The sequence below is a fragment of the Tursiops truncatus genome, chromosome 1 (genome assembly GCF_011762595.2).
Source record: "Tursiops truncatus isolate mTurTru1 chromosome 1, mTurTru1.mat.Y, whole genome shotgun sequence".
Classification (NCBI taxonomy): Eukaryota; Metazoa; Chordata; class Mammalia; order Artiodactyla; family Delphinidae; genus Tursiops; species Tursiops truncatus.
In genome coordinates this window covers 167,165,826-167,191,935 of record NC_047034.1, presented here as the reverse complement: position 1 = coordinate 167,191,935, position 26,110 = coordinate 167,165,826, and the positions used below count along the sequence as shown (strand labels likewise).

The window sequence follows — 26,110 nt, the reverse complement described above, 5'->3', positions numbered from 1 at the left end:
CTGGTGGTCCAGTGGTTAAGACTCTGCACTTCCACTGCAGGGGGCGCAGGTTCGATCCCTGGTGAGGGAACAAGATCCCACATGCCATGCAGTGCGGCAAAAATAAAAAATAAAATAAAAATTTTCCAGAGATAACCAGGTACGGAAGACATGGCAACATTAAAATAATCAAATCAGACAGCAAAAATAAATCTGAATAATATTCCACCAATATCAGTCATGGATTATAAAACTGGGCTCTCTATGTTTAGAGAAATGAGAAACTTGAAAATATATGCAAGTGACGGGGAACTATAAAAAGTGATGTAAATTTGAATTAGAGGAATTAGGAGTGTAAATAGATGAACTGATCCAGTTAAAAGATCAAAACTGTCAGATTGGATTTTCCCATATAAATTTGAAATTCTCCAAAATAAAAAGGTTAAGAAGACAGACAGACATACCTGTGGTGTTTTTCTCCAGGGATCAATGGCCCAGATGAAGGAGCAGAGGAGGCAGATTAAGATTTAATGATGGGTTAGATTTCACCTGGCTATATCCCAGGAGGCAAAAGGGTAAACTAAACTGTAACGTTTAGGGGTACAAGCTTACACGGTAAAATGCTAAAGCAAAAAGACAAAAAAGTGATTTCCATATAAGTCAGATTACTGGCTATATTTCAGGAGGAAGGAGATTGCAACTGGGTGGGGCACACAGGAATCTTTGGAGTATTGGGAATGTTTTTTCTTGACCTGGGTGGTACTCGTGAAGATATTCACTTTGTGATAATTCTCTGAGCCATACATTTTTGTATTTTAACTTCGATGAATGTGTTACATTTTATAATTTTAAGAAGAGGAGGAAAAATAGAATGGAATAAGATATATGAAATTTAAACTATGGAAGAAAAAGGTAGCTATGACCCTAAGAAGGACTGAGGCCGAGTGAAAGACAAAATCACTGAAGGAGAGAAGTTGTTAATGAGGTCAGCTGAAGACTGTCTACAACAGTGGTACTTAGTAGTATTCCCTAAATTATTAATGACGACAATAAACCACAGAAGGATTAGCAGTAACTGTGACTCTACTACCAATAGACATCACGGCTTTCATTATCACATTATCATTGTTGCAGATAACCTGATTTTATACTTATCAATTTACTGTACTCATCAACTTAAGAATTACAGTGGTTTTGACCACTGGAACCTGTTCTTTGGTTTGCACGTATATTACTGTATTACAAATTTGTGTCAGTATTTTGATAACTACATTTAAATGTAATTGGTTTCTGGGACTTCCCTGGCAGTCCAGTGGTTAAGACTTCGCCTTCCAATGCAGGGGGTGCGGGTGCGGGTTCAATCCTTGGTGGAGAGCTAAGACCCCACGTGCCTCGTGGCCAAGGAACCAAAACATAAAACAGAAGCAATATTGTAACAAATTCAATAAAGACTTCAAAAATGATCCACATCAACAAAAATCTTTAAATGTAATTGGTTTCTTCTAAAAGTCTATGAATTTTATTCAGACTCTTAAAATGGTCTACAGGGATATTAAAATCCCCAAGAAATATGGCAGGAGTTAGAGGGTAAGCTGATAAATGTTCAAGGTATGAGAATCCCTCTGTCTACATATCTCCGTGTATCTGCAGGTTCACTATTTAAAGAAGCAAATGAATTCTCCTTTAAAAAATAGATCATCTTTTAGATCTATCTTTTCCACTTTGTGTGGATATGTGTGTGTAGACATACATGAATAAGAATTTAGTAAAATATAAATACTGGTTATCTGGGTGATAGAATTACAAGTGGCTCTTATTTATAACTCTTCTTTATGCTTTCTGAATTTTCCTAATTATCTAGAATGAACCCTGTGCAATTATAACAAGTTCATTTGTTTCTAGTATTCTACCTATATGAGGTAATACATTTGTATAACAAACATTACAAAAGAGTGTGAACAGGTCTATAACTACAAACTACTGGATTAATTTTACCAGTCATAGCTAACAATTCTAAAATAAGAATTTTTATTTCTCTAATTAAAAATTACTTAGTAGGGCTTCCCTGGTGGCGCAGTGGTTGAGAGTCTGCCTGCCGATGCAGGGGACACGGGTTCGTGTCCCGGTCCGGGAAGATCCCACATGCCGCGGAGCGGCTGGGCCTGTGAGCCATGGCCGCCGAGCCTGCACTCCACAACGGGAGAGGCCACAACAGTGAGAGGCCCGCGTACCACAAAAAAAAAAAAAAAAAAAAAAATTACTTAGTAATCCAACATACTAAAATTATATATACAGCTTTTTTGACTTATTATGGTCAAAGGTTTTCTTTACAATACAAATTGGACAAATATATAATAAATTGAATAATAAGAACTATTCAAAATCATACACTGGAGTCAAGGAAAAGAATAATTGGGGAATTCCCTGGCTGTCCAGGGTTAGGACTGGATGCTTTCACTGCAGTGGCCTCGGGTTCAATGCCTGGTCAGGGAACTAAGATCCTGCAAGCCACACAGCGCACCCGAAAAAAAAAAAAAAAAAAAAAAGGAAAGGAATATTTTTACATCTCCTAAGTTTCTGACCCCGAGAAATCACTAAGCCATCAGGCTTCTCTAATTTCAAATAATTACCTAAACAAAGGAGGCAGGAAGCAAACTACTACGTAAAGTAGTAGTTTACGTAGAACTACTGCTAAAGTTTATTCATTCAGCCAAATATAATAGTAACAAAGTCCAGCAGCAACTTCTACAGTAGTTTCCTTCTTCCACAGGTGTAAATTTTAAACTCCAGTACTGATTAGAGAGCACCATACATTTTAAGGCTTAAATATTTACCACATCACTTCCCCCAACCTCCCCAATCATTGCTGTTGAAGGTTTTACTTTATGGCTTGCTCCTATTTATAAGCTGCCACCAGAACTTTTCTACGGAGACAGAGTTTATGATATAATTTCTGTATTAAAAATTTCACAAACATTAAGGTCAATCTTAAAAGAGAAGTAAAATGGTCTGTCCAGTACGGGCAGGAGAAACAAAGGGCAAGATGTTTCTTTTCTCTAACAAGAATCATCCTGTTTGGTAAGTTGAAGACTACCAAAAGAAAAAGAAGAGTAAGTTATTAGAGACTCTGTCGTAACATCCTACAACTTATCAGTGGTCATATATATAATTATAGCATAAATATTGGAACTAGGCCATCTAATGTTTTTGATAAAATGGTTTTTAAAAACGTGACTGGAGGCAGCTTGGAGACCCTTAATTTTACGAGGAATTACAGATGTGGTATTGAGGCTAAGGTAACAAGCCTTGAGTACAGGAACAGCTAAGTATTTTTCATTTTTTATTCTTTTATACCATTAATTATATACTGGGTTGACCAAAAAGTTTGTTCGGGTTTTTCCGTGAACGAACATTTTGGTCCACCCCAATATACGTCCATGAACCATCTAATCTTTGTTATGTACTCACTCATAGAAAATGAAAGTAACATATCGGCTCACCTAAAATGCCTTTGTTCTCAAAGATTAGCAAATAAAATTTAGTAGTAAAATGCTACTCTGTACTGAACACAAACAAATAGATCACAGGTTCGTCTCTGAGCATTATAACTATCACTGCTTGGTAAAAATATTACCTTTGTGTTCCACATACGGCTCCATATCCAAAATTTCTGAGAAGCCAATGTAGGTGTTCAGCTTTTTCTTATGTCCCGTTTGCCTAACCAAGAAAAAGCTAATTATATTTACATTTAAAACAACCATAAAACAATGTATAAGGGCTACTGGTTATTTTAATAAACTGGATAGCAGCTAGGTAGATTTCATTTAGCAATCTTGCTCAAAACATAATACTGTCTTAGAATTGGGCAATAAATAATCAACACCTTAAAAGGTATGCATTTAAAGTGCTAATTCCAAACAGTACATTTCTAGAAGTTTTAGTTTTATTACAAAGGAAACCATACATGTTCCTGCTTTACAGAAGAAATGCACATGTGAAAAAAAATTGCCTGATCTATCTCCATGGGAATGGGGGACGTACTGTAGTGAGTAGAAAATTTACTCAAGTCCTTATACAGTAAAACAGAATGTCAAGGAAATTCAGTTCCTACCTAAATGTCTGCTTTTCCTTGGCAGTTTTTAATAATTTTTCAGAATAAAAAATAAGGATTCTCTATTCTTCCAGTTCTTAATTATGACAGGCTGTAACTTTCATCCCCAAATCTTGACTTTCAAATTATAAGCATTTTACTATCTTATCTATGATAAAATCTGTACATACTAGTCCACAGTGAGCAACAAACACTACGACATGCACATATTTACCTGTCAAAGACAAAACGCATTAGCTGTAAGTTCAGAGTACAAGGAAGACTAAGGAGTCGGATCTTCCTTGTTGCATTCTGTTTGCTTTGACAGTTTTCACAAAAGTATCGATTGTCTCCTTCTAATTTTTCTTCCTGATCAGGAATAAGACACATTAAAAAAAAAAGAAAAGAAAAGATTTTTTTAAGTGATCAACCCTATGATGCAAATTATAATTTCATTTTAGTTAATAGCTTCTATTTCTATTCAAGCTCTTTAAGATCAAGTTATTATAAATAATGAAGGACACATAAGATTGTATTAGCTTAGCAGTGACATTATTAATTTGTATACAATGATTTAAAACTAATGTTTCTCTTTCCAAAACGTATGATTTTAAAAATACTTGGCTTTAGATCTTTTCTCCAGATAATCCCAATTCTGGGAATCGTAAGGAAGTAGGTTTAGGAAAGAAATCATAAGGGGCTTCCCTGGTGGCACAGTGGTTAAGAACCTGCCTGCCAATGCAGTGGACTCGGGTTCGAACCCTGGTCTGGGAAGATCTCACATGCCGTGGAGCAACTAAGCCCGCGAGCCACAACTACTGAAGCCTGTGCACCTAGAGCCCGTGCTCTGCAACAAGAGTAGCCACCGCGATAAGAAGCCCATGCCCGCACACTGCAACGAGGAGTAGCCCCCGCTCACCGCAACTAGAGAAAGCCCACGCGCAGCAACGAAGACCCAACGCAGCCAAAAATTAATTAATTAATTAAAAGAAATCATAGGTACTTTGATGCAGCAAAATTAATTTTAAAACAGTGCAAATGGGTGGAAACTACATGTGGGCAATGAATATGAAATTATATATACAAATTTCAAACACACACACAGTTACTGAACCACATTCATGACACAAAACTAAGAGTGCAGAAAAACGCAATGTTAGAGCTAATGGTGGTTTCTTTTTAAATTTTTCCTTTTTTTTATTTATGCTGACTTTCTGCACAGTGTAAAGGGTTTTTTTTATTATGTGTAACATAGGCAATATTATTTAAGTCAATAAATTTTTAAGGAATTTCAAATGTTCTGATTCTTTCCACTGCCAATCACCTTAGTGATTATTTTAGTGATAATCTCCAAAGTCATAATCTTCAAGATAAGATAGCCCTTTCAAAAAGAAGTTTTGCTCAATCCACAGCTGTCATATGTCAGTCAGTCCACAACTCTTTTAGTTGGGCTTCTTTGATCTCCAATGGAATAGGGACACACTTCAAAATTCCCCACCTATAACCTTTGGGATCCAGTTTCCTCAAGCAATTTACTGTAGGACCATGTTTAGGGTCAGGAGATGGATATGCCTGGTTCTGAATTTGACACCCTCTAAAATTGTATTAAGTTCAAATCATATTCATTCCTAAGCTATCACACCCTACAACAGTACAGATGGTTGGGATATGCCAATATCTAAGCTTAAAAAAAGTTTGACTGTTAGGTTTTTCAGTTTACTTGGCAGCTCTGTCTTTTTTTTTTTTTTGCAGAACGCGGGCCTCTCACTGTTGTGGCCTCTCCCGTTGCGGAGCACAGGCTCCAGACGCACAGGCTCAGCGGTCATGGTTCACGGGCCCAGCCGCTCCGCGGCACGTGAGATCCTCCCGGTCCGGGGCACGAACCCGCATCCCCTGCATCAGCAGGCAGACTCTCAACCACTGCGCCACCAGGGAAGCCCTGGCAGCTCTGTCTTATAGTTAGTTCTTTCCCACAGGTATAACAGGTAGTTCTATGAGTAAAGGAAACCACATAGTTAACTCTATGAGGCGTTTCCAATGCTGTAGGTTTACAGAAAAAGCTCCATCGGGATAGACCTCAACTTCGTTTATGTTTCTATAAGAGCTTTTTGGTACAGATTACACTACAAGACAATAAATACAGTAATACAATACTAGTACCACCACTTTATTCATTTGATCCAGGAAGCCACACTCGCCCATTTACTCAACTCACATCCCCCTCAGCATCTCTGACTAGCTGCTCCCCTATCTCTCTGATCTCTTAATGTTTGAATGTCCCGGGGTTCCGCCCTTGGTCCTCGTCTCTCTCATGCCCTTGGTGATTTGATCAAGCCCTGACTTCTCCCCTGAACTATACCTATCAAATCTGCACTGCAGATGCCCCACTGCAAATTCCCCACTGCAAATTCCTAATTCCTCTGCCAAACCTGCTCTTCCCACACTCCTTCACATCTTAGTTATGCCAACTTTATTCTTCCAGTTGCTCAGGGCAAAACCTTAGTAATCCCTGACTCCTCTCTTTTTCCCCATACCCAATCTACAATTTTATCAGCTCTACTTTGAAAAAATCCAAACACTGCTTATCACCTCTCCAGCTAACCCTTGGTCCAAGCCACCATCAACTCCTTCTGTCTGCCCCCTTGCCCCACCATCAGCCTATTCTCAAGACAGCAACCAGAGTTATCCTGTTGAAACAGATTACACCACTCCTATGCAAACAGCCCTACATGGTATCTCATCTCACTCAGAGTCAGATTTCCAACAAAGGTCTACCAGGCCCTGTCTGATATGGTCCTTAGTTACCTCCACAATGTCATCTTCTATCATCCTCCGTATGTTTCAACCACACTGACCTCCCTGCTATTCCTCAAACCCCAGGCACATTCTTGTCTCATGCTCTACACTTGCTATTTCATCTGCCCCAGACACTCTTCTCCCCAATTCTTGGATGACTCACTACTCCACTTTCAATCACACTCCACATTCTCCATGCCCCTTCTCTGCTTTAGTTTTCTCCATAGCCCTTATTACAGTTGACACACTAGATGTTTTACTTCCATTTATTTTATTGTCCGTCACTGGTCCCCATACCATTATCACTATAAGCTTCTTAAAGGCAAAAATGTCTGTTTTGTTCCATATGGTTATTCCCAACAGCTGAAACACTGCCTGAACATGTAAGCACTCAATATTTAGCTGAATGAACCCAATAAATGAGAACTTCAAGCATTCTAATGGTTGTGCTAAAGGAGGAGGGAAAGTACAAAATTATTTTAAGAAAGGAAGCTATATAATAAGCTCACCTATCGATACCATGCTATGTGTCTGTTCCTACATGATAACAAAGGCTGCCTCTTAGCAACTCTTCCACTCCAAACAAAGGGGAACCATTTCCCTGTCTCTGCGTAAATCAAAATATACAAAGAGGGACTTCCCTGGCTGTCCAGTGGTTAAGGATCCGTGCTCCCAATGCATGGTGCACGGGTTCAATCCCTGGTTGGGGAACTAAGATCCCGCATGCCGCCTGGTGTGGTCAAAATAAACACACACACACACACACACACACAGATACGGAGTGGAGAGGCTGAAGAATGGCCGTATTTGATGTAAAAAAATATTTGCATTCAACACTGTCTAGTTCTCATTAAATGAAAAAGTAAATTAACCTTATGGTAACATCACTTACATTTTCTTACTCTGTTACACCCCAATCACACAAGTTTTTGCACATACATAACTCTACATATAAAATAAACTGAAACAGTCAAAAATTATTATTATTTTTTTTTTTTTTTGCGGTATATGGGCCTCTCACTGCTGTGGCCTCTCCCGTTGCGGACCACAGGCTCCGGACACGCAGGCCCAGCAGCCATGGCTCACGGGCCCAGCTGCTCCGTGGCATGTGGGATCTTCCCGGACCGGGGCATGAACCCATGTCCCCTGCATCGGCAGGCAGACTCTCAACCACTGCACCACCAGGGAAGCCCCAAAAATTATTTTAAATGCAGCCTACTTTAATATTTTATAATTTACAAAGTCTCTTCTACATCATTACATAAACAGAGACACTCGTATGTAGAAAAAGCTGAAATGATGAATTTATTCATAAAATCAAAGACATTCAGAATAGTGTTAATGAACAGAAACAACATATACGCCAAAATCTGAATACCTTCAAAAATTCTGAGATACAATCTGTTAACTGTTTGTGGCCTTGGATATTTAACTCCAGTTCATAAAACTTTGATAAAAGCTTAGATTCTCTGCCACACTGATTGCACCTATAATAAAGCAGAGTGATAAAATTAAGATCAGAGTGGGAAAAGCAATAACGTTCTACTGTACTACATCCTGGAAATACACAAAGAAGCATTTATTACCTTAATTCTGTCATTGAAATTATCTACACTATGTATATTCAAAAAAATAAAAACAAAGTGATTGATGAGGCCATGCACTTTATGCTTAGGAAAAAGTTTAAGAGTTGTTTTACTTTTAGTACTCCAGCAGGCTCCAATCTCATGCTTTCAGCCCAGACCACAGCCATGAAATAAACAGCAAGAGCTCAACCACAGTTCCCAACACCTGGATGCGTTCAACTGCAATTATCTAGTCAGTTGTTTACATGTTCCCCTGGAAACGTATTACTATAAATACTTCAGGTCTCATGATAGGCCACTAAATCCATAACCTGGAACTGAACTAGAAGACACAGAAGCAACCGCCTTAGAATAAAATGCATGATGAAAAAGTGGAAACACACTTACACTGTTACATAAGCATATTCCCCACAGAACTGCTGTTGCACAATGTTCCTCACATCGGGATTCTTTTGTTTAGACAAAGTATCTTCCAAAAGAGACATAAAGAGCTTTGAAAATTCTTGGGCATCCTACAATACAGGTTTGGGTTAATAAAAAGAAAAAAAAAAAATCATACCTTGCTTTTCAATTTCTGTTACAAATAGTAATAAGTAAAATAATCCAGAAACTTTGAACTTAGCATTTTGTACTTTTGTACTTTGAACTTAGCATTTTGGAACAAGGACTAGAGCTATGCTGAATCAGTTTGTGCCCACATATGGATTTTCAGAAATGAGATCAAGGAAAATGTATAATATACTGAACAGTAAATAAAATAGAAAAAAATTAATTTTTAAAAATTTCTTCATTTCTTTCTATAAAGATTGTAAGGAATGCTTTTTATATTTAAAAAAATAAAAGGTTCTTACCTGCTGCTGCCCTGTGTCCAAGCCCAAAGCTTTAACAAATCCCGATGGATCAATGTATCGCCTATTACTGTTTTGCAACAAGGCAAATAAGTACTGGAGATGCTCACAAATTGTTTGAGGCTCATAATCTATTAAAGAAATGTTTGTTCTTTTAAAAACTGCTACTTTTTAAAAAATGTACTCCTCTTCACATGAGAACATAATTATAATTAAACACCCTTATATCCAAACTATAATAATGTTTTATTATAGTTTTAAAACTTTAAAAGAAATCAGTAATCACATCTTTTGGAAGTCATGAGGCAGCCATGACTGTCTATATGCATCCCCTAAAGGCAAGAGGCTATACATATGTTACAACAACAATAGCAATCATGACTATGGCTTCTAGAGTGTCAAATCACACCGAAACATCCATTCCAGTAATAAAAACCATACACTATATTTACTATTTGCATTAAATGGCCAAATACTTTAATATAATCTCATTAATGTGAACTTGCCACAAACAGAGCAAATGACAGCAATCTCAAGCACACTGATTCAAACTTGAATGAACAATATAACAATTTACTGTTAAAAATCTTAAAATTTAGTTTCAAGTTCTAGTGAGTTCGGAGAAGGTATGAAAATAGGAAGCATGAATCTCAAGAGCCCTAAAAGATTTGTGTATTCTCTTCTGTGCCAGTTATCAATTAACTAACTGCCTCTCAGCTCCAAATCCACCCTTCTTTGCTTGCTCTGTGCTAACAGAGATGAGCTCTGCAAAGATTCCTCCTTTGCCAGCTAGTGTAATGTTGAGTCTTGTCAGTAGAGGGCGCTCCAGGGTTCCACTCCGTGTCTCACCAGGCTCTGTGGGCTCCCTCAGCCAGCAGTGGCCAGCAGCTTCTCCCGGCACCTCCTCTGGTAGCTTCAGTGGGATGCCTCTTGTGAGGCATTTCCTCCTGAATGACCACCCTGTGAATGACCTCCTGGACACTCTCTGCAAGAGATTCCAAGGCCCAGTACCTCCCTGAGGACAGTTTCCAGCTAGGAAACCCACTGAGGCATCTCAGCACCTTCTTGGCCATCCAGTGAGCTCAGGAAGGCAATGCTTTCTCCAATGAGGTCTGGATCTCAGGCCTGGTCAGTGGGGGTGTGGGACTCCTCCTTTTGTATTCTTTTTCAGCCCTTGGGGTAGTGGTTGCTCCCCTATCTGCTATATCTGTGTTTTTTCAAGTCCTTTTCAATTCTTACTAACCAATTCCCCTATTACTCTAATTTCCTATTAATAATTTTTTGTCAGTTCAAATCACTGTGTAGTTTGTCTCCTGACTGGTCTGAATGGTTTACCTCTTTACTACCAATTGCGACTCACCAATTGTGAAAAGGAAGTCAATAGTTCATTTTGTAAAATAAAGATAAAAATCTTACTTCCTGGGGTGCAGGGGCTTTACAGGATGTTAAAAGCCCTTCAAGTAAGTTTGTAGCTACTCCAACTTTCTTATTTACAGATTAGATACTACATGAGATCTTAAATAACTTATCCTCTGCTGGTTTTCCTACCTGTAAAATAAAGGAGTAGTGGAGCTGGGACTAGAACTCAAGTCCCATCATTTCCAACACAAACCCTTCTCACTACACTGCACTGTGTCTGCTAATAGCACCAGAAATGCACACTCTTATCCGAGAACAAGGTTAAGGGCTTTGGTGAAATAGTAAGATCTAAGTGTTTAGAAATTAAAAAAACAAAAAAAACCACATCTCTTGAAGATACATATTAAAACCGCAATACCCCAAGGTGGCCATGGTGCGTCATTTTACAAAATAGACATTTAGTTTCCACTTGTTATTTAGCTATCTTCTCATTGGTAACTTTATACTTCAGCAAAAACAATGCTAAAACTGAAAATGATCCATTTTCCATTACTCATCCTTTACATACACTAATTCTTTAAATATCAATATCTTCTATACTATTAATCTAGATTTAAATATTCAGAACTATAGGAATAAAGCTTTGGGGAAACAAACGTAAGAATTTTTAAGCACTGTTTTGAACTGTTAACAAGGACCAAAAGTATTACAATTGTCTAAAGAGCAGCAAGAAGGAAGACGTGGGACTTAGGAACCCTATCTTTTCTCTCTCAGAGCCAAAGACATGATGAGCTATGTGCCCAAGTCAGATCACATAAAAGACAGCACAGGATTTACAAATGAGAACAAGAGTCAAAGGTTCCCAACCTGGAGCTCCTAGACCTGTGTAATCTTATACTCACTTCCCTCTATCCCCCAGCTTTGAGAAGAAAAACCTGGTCATTCCATGGAAGTTCCATCTCAAAGAGAATAATCTCTAAATAGAAATATCAATTAGGAATAATAATCCACATATTATGCATAAAAAAACTAAATAATTCCACTAGAACAGTTTGAAACTGATTTCTAAATTTGCAATGAGTGTAGTCGCATATTAGTAGCTTGCTTTGCCAAGGTTGGTTAATTTAATCTTAATTTTAGAGGGTATTTTGTAAATCAGCCTATTTGGGAATCAAGACAAAAGGCTGTGCGTACACTGAAGTATTTATTAAGTCTCTCAAACTAGGCAAAAGAGTAACATTGTCTGCTTTACTAATTTCTCTCAATCACTAGAATTTAATGGACTGCAATCACAGTGTCTTACAGAGGGAAACTGTAGTTGAAGTTTCCTCTATATGGTTGGTTCAAAGTGGTCTAGCTAGCAAAAAGCTCAGCAGTAAGCCCTCCCCATACCCATCCCCACTCACCTTTCTCTTCTTGGATACCATCTCCCATCATGTAGTCACTACAGGTGCTTGGACATAAGTAGAGCGCCTGCCGAAGCTCCAGGTTAAGAAACCACACTTGAAGAAATGTGTTGACATAACAAGTAGCTCCAAGGTTAGTGAGCCCCACAAATGAGTTCTACAAAGACACAAAATTTACAATTATAAAACCAGTTTCCCCTTAAATAAAAAGATTATGAGAAGTATTATTATTATTTTTTTTTGCATTACGCGGGCCTCTCACTGCTGTGGCCTCTCCCATCGCGGAGCACAGGCTCTGGACGCGCAGGCTCAGCGGCCATGGCCCACGGGCCCAGCCGCTCCGTGGCACACGGGATCCTCCCGGACCGGGGCATGAACCTGCGTTCCCCGCATTGGCAGGCGGACTCCCAACCACTGCGCCACCAGGGAAGCCTGAGAAGTATTTTTTTTTAATTTGATTAAAAATGTGTTAAACTGCCTCAACCACTAAACCCTGTGAGCCTCTCTCAGGAAAGGTTAGGGCATAATTATCATGAAAGCCCCATTTGGGTTGACTATGGGAGTGGGGAAAGACTTAGGACAGCATCTCTAGCCTTCTCCAGCCACTTAAATCTAAGCTTAAGAGAACAGTTGGCTCTAGGAAACATCAATTTTAAACATATGTACATAGGTTTTTCATTTGCTATATTCCTAAGAGCCCAGCATTCAGCAGAATGACAAAGTGAAACTTCCAGAAAAGTTCCTTTTTATCCTATAGATCTGGGAGATGGGAGGATGCAGGGAGTTAGTTGCAATTTTTTCCAAAGATAAGGCTGAGAATTCCTGAATTTACAAAGAATCGTTCTTTTTAAGAGAGAAAATACCTATACAGGTGACTATTGTAAAGGCCAGGCTTTATCGTTAGAAAGTATTAATGTGTATTACCGTTAAAAAAAAAAAAAGGTAAAACTTCTGTTGTATGTATAATATGTAAAAATACAAGCCCAAGAAAGCAAAGTAATATCATTGAGAGCTTGTGCCCTGGATTTACCACCTCCTTTAAAGAGACTTAAAAAGAGCTCAACATAAAACATGCTACATTAAAGCAAACGCAGAATCAGCACTGAACTAAAACTATTATTTAAAGGCTTACTGGATTACACAGCTACCTGTTTTAAAGCATACCATTAAGAACTGTTCCAATTCAAGCGGTTTAGAGTCTTCAATTCCACTACTGATCTTAAGGCTGCTTAGGTTACCTGAAATCAGTAATGGTTTCTGATCATAGGCACAAAATAAAACACACAAGAATGCCATATAGAAATCGCTTAAAAAATGATGGCTTACCTTTTTTCTCCTCTCACAGTTGGGGTCATCAATGTTATGAAAACTATTTTCATCTATTTCTCCTAACCAAATGTGCTCACCAATCCCAACCAAGCAATTCGGATTTCCTTTGCAGTTTCGTCTATGAAAAAATATTGTATGATTAAAAAATACCATAGTTCCATGGTAAAGAAATATGCAAATTAAAACTATAATGATACCATTTTTAAAATTCTATTTCTCATCTATTAGATTAGCAAAACTGAGAAAGCATAATATCACACCCAGTTTGCGAGGCTGTGGGGAAACAGAACTCATCTACTGCTGATGAGAATGCCAACTGGTAGGACTCTGACAGAAGGGAATTTTGCAATTGCTAACCAATCTACATACACACCTACTTTTTGACCTATCCATTTCACTTCTAAGAATTCATCTGAAGATGGACCTCCAACAGTGCAAAAACACATACACTAGGTTATTCATTACAGCATTGTTTGTGACTGCAAAATACTGGAAACAACCCAAATGACCAAACATAGGGAATATGGTACATCCACACAATGGAGTACCACACAACTGTGACAGGAAAAACACATGACCATCTCTGTGAACTGATGTAATTTCTAAGATATAGCAATGAGCAAAAAGCAAAGTACAAGAGAGTTATCTATAGCATGCCATTTTTTATGTCACGAAAGATGGGGAAATAAAATACACATGTATCTGCTAATTTGAGCAAAAAGGAAAACACAAATGTATATATGCATGTGTATAACTGAATCACTTTGCTGTACAGTAATTAATACAACATTGTAAATCAACAATACTTCAATGAAAAAATAACAGTATAAAGAAAAACACCAAAAGGATAAATCAGAGACTAGTGAAACTGGTTACCTGTAGAACATGAGTAGGATTAAGATTTTTTTAAAAAAAGCAGCGTTGGACATTTTCCTGAATATACCGTTCCATACACTGTTGAATTTGGGGGCCATGTGAATGTTACACACAAATCAGTAAGGATGGAGGGAACCCTAAATTCAACACAAACAATAACATATTTCAATTGAGTTACATACACTGAAAGGAAGAGGGTGGGGCACTGACCCAAGTAACTTGAACTTGGTCATTAGCAAGTTTTTATTAGTGTCAGATTAAAGACATAAGGAACAAACAACAACCTTATTTAATAGCTTCCTTTTCAAAGATACATGGGTTAACAATTCTGAAACTTTCTGTACATTCTGCAATTTAACAAGTGTATACTGGGGATGAAGGGAATCAAGTTTTGGAGAGGAAAGTTACAAATAAGGGAAGAAGAATAAAACCAACCCTGCAGTATTGATTAGGAATAACAGGTGTTAAGTCAAAATCCACAGGGTCTTAATATATACAGACAGGTAGATTAGTGTTGCCAGATAAAATACAGGACAGAAGTTATTTGAATTTCAGATCAATGACATATTTATATTTTTTAAAGTATTTGTTGTCTATCTGAAATTTAGATTTAATGGGCAGCCTAAACGAGACAGCTTTTTTGTCAGCCGAGCGCCTAAGAGCAGTAATACGAACACACTGAGCAAGCAGATCTTGATTTCTAAATATTCCCCACGCGAAGAACCCAGAGCTCCTGGGAGAGATGGCCAATTTGAAGCCTGGGCAAGATAAACATGGACATACTGCTGTGCCCCCAAAATAAGGATGTACTCAAAGAATGAGGGGGACATGTTAAAAGGAAGAGGTTGTACCCAAATCTGGAACAATCTGAGCAACAAAATAATGATCGGATTACAACCCGCTCAATAATGTAGGAATCCATTAGTAAGGTGGGTGGATGGATGAATGGATGAGAAATCTCCTCCTTAAAGAAGAAAGCCAACTATCAATGTGGAAGAAAGGACAGAATTAGAAATTCACCATTTGGCTGGCATCCATCAGATTAATAACGAAATCATGCAGGATTGTCAATGGATGCCAGTGTAGGAAGGTTTGAGGAGTAACGGAGTATTTACATCGTCTCAAAGTATCTCAGCACAAGTTGTTTATTAATTACAAAAGGAAATATAGCTTTCAGTGGAGAAACCTGGCAGATACCACCTAACCAAAGGATCAAAGTTTAAGTAGCCAGTAATGGGTCTAATTAACTGTATGCCCCTCCTGGTGTGATGCACTAAGAGCACAACATCACTTCTGTGGTTTTCCTACCAAAGTGAATAACCTAAACCCAATTATAAGCCAACACCAGACAAATCCAAGTTGAGGAGCTTTCTGCAAAGTAAGTGTCCTATACTTCTAAAAAAACCTCCATATAGAGATGGGGATATATGTATATGTATAGCTGATTCACTTTGTTATAAAGCAGAAACTAACACACCGTTGTAAAGCAATTATACTCCAATAAAGATGTTAAAAAAAAACCCTCCATATGATGAAATACAAAGAAAGACTGAGTAATTATCCAGATTAAAGGAGACTTAAGATACACAACTGACTGTAACATACAAGCCTAGATTTTCTTTTGCTGTGAAGGACTTTATTAAGTCAGTATGTTCTGAATATTTCAGAAGGTTACGCACTAAAGCTTTATTGACAGCAGTAAAAGATTGGAAACACTATAAATGCCCATCAATAGGAATCTGCTAAATAATACAGCCAAGCAATGGAAACTACTGTAATTAGGAAAAAAAGATAAGGAGAAACTTTATTATGCTGTGATATGTAACAATATCATTAGTTGAAAAAAGCAAGGAACAAAGCAGTGTTTAAAAATGGGTGTAGGGGGGACTTCTCTGGTGGTGCAGTGGTTAAGAATCCACCTGCCAAGGCAGGGGACACGGGTTCAAGCCCTGGTCAGGGAAGATCCCACATGCCGCGGAGCAACTAAGCCCGTGCGCCACGACTGCTGAGCTTGCACTCTACAGCCCGCGAGCCACAACTACTGAGCCCACAAGCCACAACTACTGAAGCCCACGTGCCTAGAGCCCGTGCTCCGCAACAAGAGAAGCCACCAAGATGAGAAGCCCATGCACCGCAACGAAGAGTAGCCCCTGCTCGCCACAACTAGAGAAAGCCCGCGCACGGCAAAGACTCAATGCAGCCAAAAATAAGTAAAATTAAATCTTTAGGGCTTCCCTGGTGGCGCAGTGGTTGAGAGTCCGCCTGCCGATGCAGGGGACACGGTTAGTGCCCCGGTCTGGGAAGATCCCACATGCCGCGGAGCGGCTGGGCCCGTGAGCCATGGCCGCTGAGCCTGCGCGTCTGGAGCCTGTGCTCCGCAACGGGATAGGCCACAACAGTGAGAGGCCCGCACACCGTAAAAAAAAAAAAAAAAAAAAAAAAAATTTAAAAATAAAAAAAAGGGTGTGAAGAGGACTTCCCTGGTGGTCCAGTGGCTAAGACCCCATGCTCCCAATACAGGGGGCCCGGGTTTGATCCCTGGTCAGGGAACTAAGATCCCATCCCGCATGCCAGGTGGTGTGGCCAAAAAAAAGTGTGTGTGTTTGGGGTATGACAGACCTGTTTGTTTGTTTGTTTAGATAACAAGATGCACTATAACCTGGGAACAACCATCTTTGAGGAGGTTTACCTCTACCTGCTGGCTGCAAAACTAAGAATAAAGGGCTTCCTATGTTCCCCCATCACATTTTGTATCTTTCAGATTTAGAACTCTGGGAAGTACTACATAATCGGGAAATCAGTAAATAATTGTTCTTAATATTCCACTTAAACACACTGTCTTCTTGGCTTTAAAAAGTAAAAATGAAAACAAGTTTGGCCAACTTAAGAGCAGTTTTTTCAGGATTATGTCAAAGCCAGGTTGGAAAGTAACTTACTAAGGAAATAAAAGTACAACTGATCCACTGTGGGGGGAGGGGGGAGGATCTAAAAGGAGTTATTTTTTGTGCCTATAACTCACCTCTAATGGTAAAGGACTACTACAAGGGAATTACAATGAGTAAAAGCAATCTCTCCTTTTACACAGAAGTAATTTTTCTCTTCTACCAAGAGAAGATATAAAGAAACAAACAAAAAAACCTGATTCAGAGACAGGGGAAAGCAACCTAAAATCTTTCCTTGGAATAGGGGCAAGGACTTACCAGGCAGATTCTTTTAAAAAATAAGTAAATAAATAAGGAAGATTCTTTTATTTATTTTATTTTTTTTATTTTTTTTTATTTTTTTTTTTGCGGTACGCGGGCCTCTCACTGTTGTGGCCTCTCCCGTTGTGGAGCACAGGCTCCGATGCGCAGGCTCAGCGGCCATGGCTCACGGGCCCAGCCGCTCCACGGCATGTGGGATCCTCCCGGACCGGGGCACAGACCCGTGTCCCCTGCATCGGCAGGCGGACTCTCAACCACTGCGCCACCAGGGAAGCCCTGCAAGGTCTTTAGAACAGGAAAAGTTAGCATCAATAACTAGAGTGAAAATGTTATCTCTAAAACTAAGTAAGTATGTACTTGCTCTTTCCAATATGCTTTTCAAAGGTATACCAAGTTTGTTTTCTCCTCGTAAACAAGGGAAGGGTAAGTCCTTCACAGGTTTTGGCTGGGAAGACAGGCACTCTCCTGTGGGTCAAAAGCACAGATCATTCTCTCAACTACAGTTCCATTAGAACCATTCTGATTTTAGTCTCCTGTTCTAACAGCAAAATAGAGAAAATGAACAAAAGGAGGCTCTCCTTGTCCACGCTCCTCCCCTCCCACACACACAATACATCTTGTACACTTGGTCCAAAGTTGGCCTCAATGAGCAAATAAAATACACACTTATGAAGTAAAAATGTCACGCAATAGGTTTCTTTAACTTTAAAAAGACTTCCAAAAACAGATGTGAGAAGCTGGGAGCAACTTGTATTATTTAGCCCTAGAACGCTGGCATTGTTTTTTTGTTTTTGCTTTTCTTAAATTAACTGATGGTGAGGTGTTACTGAATAAGGTTCCATCAGCTAAAATGCCATCACCATGTAGATGAGATGAACCTGTGTTAAAGCACCAGCCACCACCCTCCTCCCCAGAGAACCTATGGCTTCCGGGTGCCTAAGGACACACTCCAGGTGAGAACCAAAGTCAGTGGCGAGCCACTGCATTAAAAGTAGCTTAGGCTAACCAACTAAAGCTTTCCAAATTGAGGCCAAGCCTTCTTTTGGTACATGGGCTCAAAGTTGTGGAGGATTTTTTTGTCTGTTTATTTATTTTCTTGTTTGGAGCAGTGGAGAATCTACTTAAGAAGCATAAATCACAAAAACATTTCTACTGGGACTCCCTGGTGGCGCAGTGGTTAAGAATCTGCCTGCCAATGCAGGGGACACGGGTTCGAGCCCTGGTCCGGGAAAATCCCACATGCTGCGGAGCAACTAAGCCCGTGCGCTGTAGCTACTGAGCCTGTGCTCTAGAGCCCGCGAGCCACAACTACTGAAGCTCGCACGCCTAAAGCCTGTGCTCTGCAACGAGAAGCCACTGCAATGAGAAGCCTGCGCACCGCAATGAAGCGTAACGCCCACTCACAGCAACTAGAGGAAGCCCGTGTGCAGCAACGAAGATCCAATGCAGCCAAAGATAAATAAGTAAATAAATAAAAATTTATATTATAAGCCATTACTTCCAAGCCAACCTAAGCAGTGCAGCAGAATGCCATGTACAGAAGGCTAGATGAAATCCCCCTGTAGAAGAAAACCTCTCCCAATCAGTCTCCAAAGCCCCAAGCTCCTTTTTATCCCCATTAGGAGTAGGCTACAGGTGTCAAGTATCAGCTATCATCCTGTTTGTACCAATTTTCTCATAGCAGAAAAATACTTCTGCATACCTGTTTCCATCAGTGTAAGAGACAGACCAAGGAGGCTGAGACAGGGACACATGTTTACATGTTTGATGTGTAAATACCCTAGCCTGTTGACTCAAATTTATACAACTTACTTGGCCCTAGAAAGCATCTGAATTTGCTAATGCTGACTTAAAAAGCAAGTAACTTTTTCAAGGTCACAAGTAGCCCCGATTTAATCTAGGTAGAGTGATGCCATTCACCTTCTCTGAAATAGTAAGTTCCTACAACCTTAGTGGGTACCCTCTACCCACTCCCCACTGGTCTTCTTCCCAGAAACCCTTCCTTCTGCCTACAGGGGAATCAGAGAGGGAGAACTGAATCACAAACAAAAACAAAGCATGAAGAGCACCATCCTGGTTCTCCCCTGGCTCTCTCCCACTACTCGTATCTCATTTACTTATGCATCAGTCGGCTTACGTCTAGGTTTTTGTTTTTGTGTGGCAGTTGACTATTACTGTACATGCCTAGTTTCTTCAGCTCCCCCTGCCTTTTTTATTTTTCTTTGAGAACAAACTGTTCCTCCATTCTTGTGGTTCTAGCAAGAGCTGCTGAGATGCAGCTCCCATCTAGCACCCAAAATCAGCCTCACAAGATATTTAAAATGGGAACTGAGAGAAAGACAAAACAAACAACCCCAAAATAACAATCCCTCTTCAGTAGCAGACCCTTCTGACAGCTTAGCTGTCCTAACATTAAGAAGGAAACAACATGCTGATTTGCATGAGAAACAGCTGTAAGAGGTTCATGACTCTCTCCTGGGCTCAAGTGTTTCCCTGCCCTAGCCATGATTTATTTGTCCACATCTTTCCTGAATTAAAACAAACACCTCCCTAGATTTGTTAACTGAGGCACTTCCCTTACACTATGTTAAAGTTTCTGTCACCTGTATCTAGGAACCCTAACAAATATGGACTAACGAAATAAAGCTTTTTCTGTTATTAACTTACCTCCAAGAGCCAACAATCCATTTCAGTCTCTAACAGATCTCCTAATTTTTTTTTTTTTTGGCCGCGCCATGCCGTTTGCAGAATCTCAGTTCCCCAACCAGGGATTGAACCCAGGGCCACGGCAGTAAAAAGTCCTAACCATCAGACTTTCACGGAACTCCCTGATCTCCGAATTCTTAAAAACAGCTTTGCCCCTCTTCCTCTAAGCTTTCTTATAAGACCAGTTAACAAACAGAGGAAAACATTCAGCTCCAGAGAAATGTGAGTTTAAAACAGCCATGAAAGATGTTTTCACTTATGAAATCAGCAAAAAAAGTTTTGGTGATGGACTTCCGTGGTGGTCCAGTGGTTAAGACTCTGTGCTTCTGCTGTAGCGGGCACAGGTTTGATCCCTGGTCGGGGAAGTTCCACAGGCCACGCAGTGCGGCCAAAAGAAAAAAGTTTTGATCATGAATCATGGTAAAGTGAGAGTCGCTGTCCATTCATTGTTAAACACAACGCTTTGGGAAAAACTTGAGAAAATGTCTCAAAATGTTAAATGGCACCAATATTTTGTTTCAATACTTCTGGGCACGTGTCCACAGAATATGTTTGACACTGTGGCAATGAAACAAAATGAAGAATTCTAACAGGTACTTTTTTTTCTAGGGCCATGGATATAAGAACACCAAGTGGCTACAGCAGTAGGCAGGGGGCAAGTTCCCCAAATGTTTGGTATGACATGTTAAGCAGCTGTGACGTTATTCGCTGTGATTTTAGGCCAACAAACGCTTTCGCAGCAATGTAAATGATGGACCGAGGCTGAACAAAGCCTAAGACATAACAATTTTCCTAGTCTAAACCAATTTAGTGGCAATGCAAGCAATGGAAGAAAGCTGAATTCCAGCATATCAATGCAATGGAATAGGACTTGGGAGCTGATTAGATGGTGTGGGCAAGAAGGAAAAGGAGACATCTGCAATGATATCCAAAACTGTACAGAAAGGAAACAATTTTTCACAAATCAAAAACTGCAAAGTGGGAAAAAAAAACAGTAGGCTAAGTATCTAGGGGTGCAAAGTTCCTTCTACACTGACCATAGGTAAGAGTGGTAGTTTTAGCTCTGTTTTGACAGATCTCCAAGGATCTGTCATTTAGGAGTATGTTTTCCAGCACAATGGACAGAAATTTAGTCAATGATTTCATAGATGCTATGCAGTACAAAGAAATTTTATTATTTGAATGGGAGAGGAGGGTGGAGATATTACTCCCTCTGCGTGGTCATTTAAAGAGTTATTGCTTTGTTTTTCTCCCTCAACACCTTTTAGTTTCTTGGCTCTTAGGACATCATTTCACACAGCCCAAGTAGAAATCAATGAAGGATAACAAGCCAACTCTCCTGCTTCCAGGGAAGACCCCTGACTACACTAAGGCTTTGCCTAATGCAGCACCAGATTTCTAAAAAGTGATTTGTGTGTGCACACAGAGAGAGAGACAGAAAGGGAGAAGGAAAGAGAGGGAGGGAGGGGGAGAGAGAATAGGATAACCAATGATTACTGAAATGGTTCCAATAATAACCATTTACTGTCTGAATTTTCCTCAAAAACTTCAACTTGTTTCTGTAACTCCAAATGTCACCACTCTATCAGAATGACAGTTGGTTAGGTTAGGTCCATTAACTGAGTTCAGGAACTCCCTTCCAAACTAGTCCCCTCTAATTAAGAACATCCTTGTCCCTCTACCATTTTATTTCATAATCACAAACGGGTCTCTAACCAGATGTCAACAAATAAGGAATTCAGAAGGCTCCCCATCCTTTGACGGGGTGGGGGGGGGGGCGCTACAGCAGGTCATTGCCTAACTTTAACCCCTTTCCAAAACTTTGGTGACTGACTCAACATTCCCAGGCTCTTTGTGCTCTGTGCCGGTTCAAAGAAGGCAAAACCTCAAAGAAGGCAAAACCGGACTTCCCTGGTGGCGTAGTGGTTAAGAATCTGCCCGCCAATGCAGGGGACACGGCGTGGTGCAGTGGTTAAGAATCTGCCTGGCCATGCAGGGGACACAGGTTCAAGCCCTGGTGCAGGAAGACTCCACGTGCCGTGGAGCAACTATGCCTGTGCGCCACAACTACTGAGCCTGCGTGTCACAACTACTGAAGCCCGCGTGCCTAGTGCCCGTGCTCTGCAACGAGAAACCACCACAACGAGAAACACTGCAACGAAGAGCAGCCCCTGCTCTCAGCAACTAAAGAAAGCCCCTCAGGCTTCCCTGGTGGTGCAGTGGTTGGGAGTCCGCCTGCCAATGCAGGGGACACGGGTTCGTGCCCCGGTCCGGGAGCATCCCACATGCCGCGGAGCTGTCCGGAGCCTGTGCTCCGCGACGGGAGAGGCCACAGCAGTGAGAGGCCCGCGTAACGCAAAAAAAAAAAAAAAAGAAAAGAAAAAGCCCCTGCAGCAATGAAGACCCAACGCAGTCAAAAAATAAATAAAATAAGAAAAGCATTTTTTAAAAAAAGGGAAAAGAGAACCCACAGAATGAGAAAATATTTGCAAATACATGGGACTTATATCCAGAATATATAAAGAACTCTTAGAACTCAGTAATAAAGTTAATCCAATTTTAAAATGGGCAAAGGATGTGAAAAGACCTCTCTCCAAAGATCTACAAATGGCCAATAAGCACATGAAAAGATGCTCAACCTTATTAGTCATCAGGAAAATGCAAAGCAAAACCACAATGAGATAGCACTTCACACCCACTAGGATGGCTATAAGACAAAAACAGTGTAAGGATGAGAAGAAAATGGAATCTTCATATATTGTCTGTGAGTATGTAAAATAGTGCAGCCACTCTGGAAAACAATTTGTCAGTTCCTCAAAATGTTAAACATAGTGATCCTATGACCCAGCAATTCCACTCCTAGGTATATATCCCAAAGAACTGAAAATAGGTGTTCAAACAAAAACTTGTACACAAATGTTCACAGCAACACTATTCACAACAGCCAGAAAGCGGAAATAACCAAAATATCCATCAACTTAACTATGCTGTGAGATGATGGATGTGTTAATTGCCCTGATCTTGGTAATCATTCCACAAGGTCCATCAAATTACCATGCTGTACACTTTAAATATATAGTTATATTTGTCAATTATTCCTCAATAAAGTTGGGGGGGAAAATTTAAATCCATCAACTGATGAATAGATAAAATGTGGTATATCCAACAATGGAATATTATTCAACCATAAAAAGAAATAAAATACTGATACATACTATAACATGTATGACCCTTGAAAATATTATGCTAAGTGAACGCCAGACCAAAAAAAGGCCACGTATTGTATGATTCCACGTATATAAAATATCCAGAATAAAGAAATCTACAGACAAAAAGATTAGTGGTTGCCACGGGGTGGGGGAGGGGGAAATGGGAAATGACTGGAGTTTAATGGATATGGAGTTTCCCTTTAGGGTGATGGAAGAAGTTCCGGAACTAAACAATGGTGATGTTTGTACAATATCGTAAAGGTACTTAATGCCGTGTAATCGTGTACTTTAAAAATAGTGGGACTTCCCTGGTGGCACGGGGTTAAGAATCCTCCTGCCAATGCAGGGGACACGGGTTCGAGCCCTGGTCCGGGAAGATCCCACATGCCACAGAGCAACTAAGCCCGTGCGCCACAACTACCGAGCCTGCGCTCTAGAGCCCACGAGTCACAACTACTGAGCCCACACACCACACTACTGAAGCCCGCGTGCCTTGAGCCCGTGCTCCGCAACAAGAGAAGCCACCGCAATGAGCAGCCCCTGCCCGCCACAACTAGAGAAAGCCTGTGAGTAGCAACGAAGACCCAACGCAGCCAAAAATAAATATTTTTTTTAAAAAATGGTAAAGTTCGTTGTGCGTTTTACATGACTTTTACAAAACGATTTTTAATGAAATGAAATACTGACCAATACTACAACATGGATGATCCTTGAAAACATTATGGTGTCAAAGAAGCCAGTCATAAAAGTCCACATACTGTATGATTCCATTTACATGAAATGGCCATATGAATAGGCAAATTTAGAGGCAGAAAGTATATCAGTAGTTACTTCGAACTGGGGGGGCGGGGAGTGGGGTTTACAGGGAGGATTGAGTGCCAGGCTAACGGGTACAGAGCTTCTTTTAGGGGGGTCGGATTGTGCTGAGGGCTGAACAACCCTGTGACTATACAAATAAAAAATACTGGGTTGTACATTTTAAATGGGTGAATCATATAATGTGTGCATTATATCTCAAAGCTATTTATGAAAAAAACTGCTTGGATATAAACCTTGCAATTGCAGCTTAAAACTCACATCCGTGACATTCCCCTTATAGTGATCTCAGCTAATTTCTACTCCTTTACTTCCATTAAAATCATAACTATTACAATGAAAGAGTTTATATTTTTTGGTTGCTCTGGAACCTAATATGTGGAGAAACTGACTGAAGCTTATCTATTATACACGGCCACGTCATTCCAGTACTGACTGTTGCTCTCCTCATGAGCCAGACTCCCAGAGCTTGGAATTATTCGTCTGCTTTATGGAAGCTCTCTAACTTGTTTCACTTCCCATACTAGACCTAAAGCTCCAAATCTGAGACCTTGACTTCCATTCCTTCCGGATCCCACCGTGGAAATGTAAAAACTCCAGAAAGTCTTTACTAAATGCTTGATGAAAGGCTACTGAGCATCCCCGGCTTGGCCAAGTCAATTCAACAACATTCCGGACACAAACTATAGTTCCCGCGTTAAAAGGTGGAAAAACAGCTAAGGATTCGATCTAAAAGGAAAGACAAGGTTCACGGGCTAAGTAGAAGTGAAGGACAGCACTTACACAGCTCAAACTTTGTACTCGGTAGAGTGGTGTTCAGTCAGAGCGACACCCCCACCCCCAAAAAAAGGCTAAAAAATACTAGATTACCGAGAGAGGGGAAGGTCAACTGGGGATGAAGGGTACCGATGACGCAGACTAACCGTACGTTTTCCTAAAGCCGCCCTACCCAAAAATATGATCACGCCTTCAGCGTCAACACCAATACGAGATATACAGTGATGAAGCTCACTTCGCAGAAGTTCCCATTTTACAAACCAAAAAACCGAGCAGTGGCCAGGATATGCCAACCACCAACGTTTCCTAAGGTCTTAGCTTCTGCCTTCAACCATCTCCACCGCCATCTTCTAATAAAAACCCAAAACCTTTTCTGAAGGGCTTTCAGCAGCATCACCTCCGTGCAGAGCCCGGAAAGGCTGCCTTTCTCCCAGGTCGCCCAGAAGGCGGAAAGGAGGAAACCTCCACCTTGTTCTCTCCACGCCCGCTAGATGCACGGAAAGGGCCGCCGTCTTCCTTCCCCCAGCCCCGGGCCTGGTTTTCCAAGGTCCGACGCGAGGGGGGCGCGAGGCCCGGTGCGCGGGCCTCACCTGCACACGCCGCGGATGCAGGGCTCCAGCCAGATGCGGTAGGCGGTCTCGATGTGCTCCTGCGACACCTCCTCGGGCCGCACCGTCTCCGCCCAGCGCCAGGCCGCCTTCTCCAGCTGCAGCCGCGGGGCCATGGCCTTGGCCCGAGGAGTGCCTCCTGAGCCCGGCCGCCCAGGCTGCCGCAGCCGCCTCCACCACCGCCCAAATGGGCTCCGCCACCTGCCAGCGATGAGGACCAGGCGCTCCCTCAGCCAGCTGGCCAGTCAATCACCTGCGCGCGCCTCTGCCCGGGCGCCCGCCCGCGCGCCCGCACCCGACCCGCACGACTGGCCGCAAAGCGCCTCCGCGGACACCCGACACCCCCCGCACCCGCAGACGTTGTAGGTGTACTCCCCGCCGCGGTGGGCGCATGCGCGTTCCCAGCAGTCTTTGCGCCTCTTGCCCGACGGGCGGAGGAAGGGGAAGCCGCTAGTCGAGACCCTTGCCACGTCCTCACCGGCGCTGCAGGGGAAGCGACGTCTCAGCTCCTGTCCAGGATAG

The 26,110-nt window shown here is 41.0% G+C and overlaps 1 protein-coding gene and 1 non-coding gene across 5 annotated transcripts in view; both read right to left on the bottom strand.

Annotated features, from left to right (window-relative positions):
* The window catches only part of USP48 (ubiquitin specific peptidase 48), a 66,915-nt gene extending 41,037 nt beyond the window's left edge, over nt 1-25,878 (bottom strand). For all 4 annotated transcript variants that reach the window (XM_019938564.3, XM_019938565.3, XM_073794641.1 and 1 more), the window contains exons 1-8: nt 25,571-25,878; nt 13,391-13,511; nt 12,065-12,221; nt 9,303-9,430; nt 8,839-8,963; nt 8,244-8,352; nt 4,305-4,438; nt 3,614-3,696 (exon numbers count right to left, since the gene is read on the bottom strand). In XM_019938564.3, coding sequence (XP_019794123.1) covers nt 3,614-3,696; nt 4,305-4,438; nt 8,244-8,352; nt 8,839-8,963; nt 9,303-9,430; nt 12,065-12,221; nt 13,391-13,511; nt 25,571-25,704 — 991 coding nt within the window. In that variant the 5' untranslated portion in view covers nt 25,705-25,878. The remainder of the gene's footprint in view (nt 1-3,613; nt 3,697-4,304; nt 4,439-8,243; nt 8,353-8,838; nt 8,964-9,302; nt 9,431-12,064; nt 12,222-13,390; nt 13,512-25,570) is intronic.
* LOC117309957 (small nucleolar RNA SNORA18) lies at nt 6,016-6,151 on the bottom strand. The gene has a single exon (XR_004524226.1). It is a non-coding gene; the product is annotated as a small nucleolar RNA SNORA18 (small nucleolar RNA).
* Nucleotides 25,879-26,110: the final 232 nt, after the last annotated feature.